The sequence below is a fragment of the Microtus ochrogaster genome (assembly GCF_000317375.1).
Source record: "Microtus ochrogaster isolate Prairie Vole_2 chromosome 14 unlocalized genomic scaffold, MicOch1.0 chr14_random_1, whole genome shotgun sequence".
NCBI classification, from domain to species: domain Eukaryota; kingdom Metazoa; phylum Chordata; class Mammalia; order Rodentia; family Cricetidae; genus Microtus; species Microtus ochrogaster.
In genome coordinates, this window is record NW_004949096.1 from 27,619,973 (window position 1) to 27,621,432 (window position 1,460).

Genomic DNA, 1,460 nt, shown 5'->3' on the forward strand with positions numbered 1-1,460 from the left:
TTTTTTTTTTTTTTTTTTTTAGTATAATGTGCTCTTTAACTCTCTCCTACAGCTGAAAACCTATGGGATTTACCTTAACAAAATAAAGTCACGTTATACCAAGATGACAAAAGTCTTCACTCACCAAGGAAAAGTGGCTCTGTATAACAAATTGGTGCATTCAGCTGAGGTAATTTGTGATAGTTAATATATAACAATTTATTAGTAGCTGTAAAATATGAAGAATGAGCTGGGCGGTGGTGGTGCGCGCCTTTAATCACAGCACATGGGAGGCAGAGGCAGGCGGATCTCTGTGAGTTCGAATCTTGCCTGGTCTACAAGAGCTAGTTCCAGGACAGGCTCTAAAGCTACAGAGAAACCCTGTCTCGGTAAAAAAGAAATAAAAATATGAAGAATGCTTATTAGGAGACATATAAATGAGAGTTGGATAAAATCTTATTTATAAAAAGTGAAATTCTATTAATCAAAACCTTCAACCTTGGCATTGTAAGTCAAATGAAATATAGTTACTAATATGGGCTATGTCTCATATTGTTGTCTTCCATATTACATTTTGAAATAAACTATTTGTCATTCTGTCTCTCCTCTAATACATACAACAGTGTTGTCTTCCTATACTTTAGTCAGTTGCATGAGTATGTACACGTGTTCATTTTTTTCCTTTTAAAAAGGCTCTTTATAGGACTGAGAATATAATTCAGTGGTAGAACGTTTGCTTAGCATTTGTTCAATTTCCTGTTTGAGAAACAGAAGCAGTGTACTTAAGCATGTACACAAGAGCAAGCCAGCAGGGTAGCTCTACTTAATAAAATACCTCATTAGCAAATAAGTGTAGAAATGTCGCATACAGTATTTTCTTTTTTATTTTTATGTAAATAGGAGTTTTGCCGTGGGTGTTGGGTCCCCTGGAACTGTAATTATAGACATTTGTGAACTGCCATGTGGGTGCTGGGAATTGAACCTGGGTCCTGTGGAGAGCAGTCAGTGCCCTTAACCACTGAGCCATGTCTCCAGCCCCCACTATCTTCTTTTACAGAAATAAAGATTTAAAAATAGTTGCCCCTTGGTGCACATACCTACAGGAAGTTGAGACAGGAATATTGCCATAATTTCAATACCACTTAGCAAGAACCTATCTCAGCAATGGTAAAACAAACAAACAACAAAAAAAGCACACTAAAAAGACAATAATTGTATTTGACCAATGTTTTCCATATTTATTTAATCTATTTAAAACCTTTTTAAACAATAAATATTAATAAAGTCATGAGACACATATAGAAAAACGCTACAATAAAGAGAAATATAGAATTAATTTATTTATCTATTAAAATTAAACTGAAAAAATTTAAGTCCAGGCTAAATGTCTTGACTTTAATTTTAAGATTTGCCTGTTGATGCTAGTGTGAAAAACAGACCTGTGGGGGGCTGGAGAGATGGCTCAGTGGTTAAGAGCAGTG

The 1,460-nt window shown here is 34.9% G+C and overlaps 1 protein-coding gene across 1 annotated transcript in view; it reads left to right on the plus strand.

Moving 5' to 3' along the window:
• Positions 1-1,460, plus strand: part of Knl1 (kinetochore scaffold 1) — a 65,572-nt gene that overhangs the window by 44,358 nt on the left and 19,754 nt on the right. Inside the window, exon 14 of the mRNA XM_013352594.2 lies at positions 53-169. Within this exon, the coding sequence (XP_013208048.1) occupies positions 53-169 (117 nt within the window). The remainder of the gene's footprint in view (positions 1-52; positions 170-1,460) is intronic.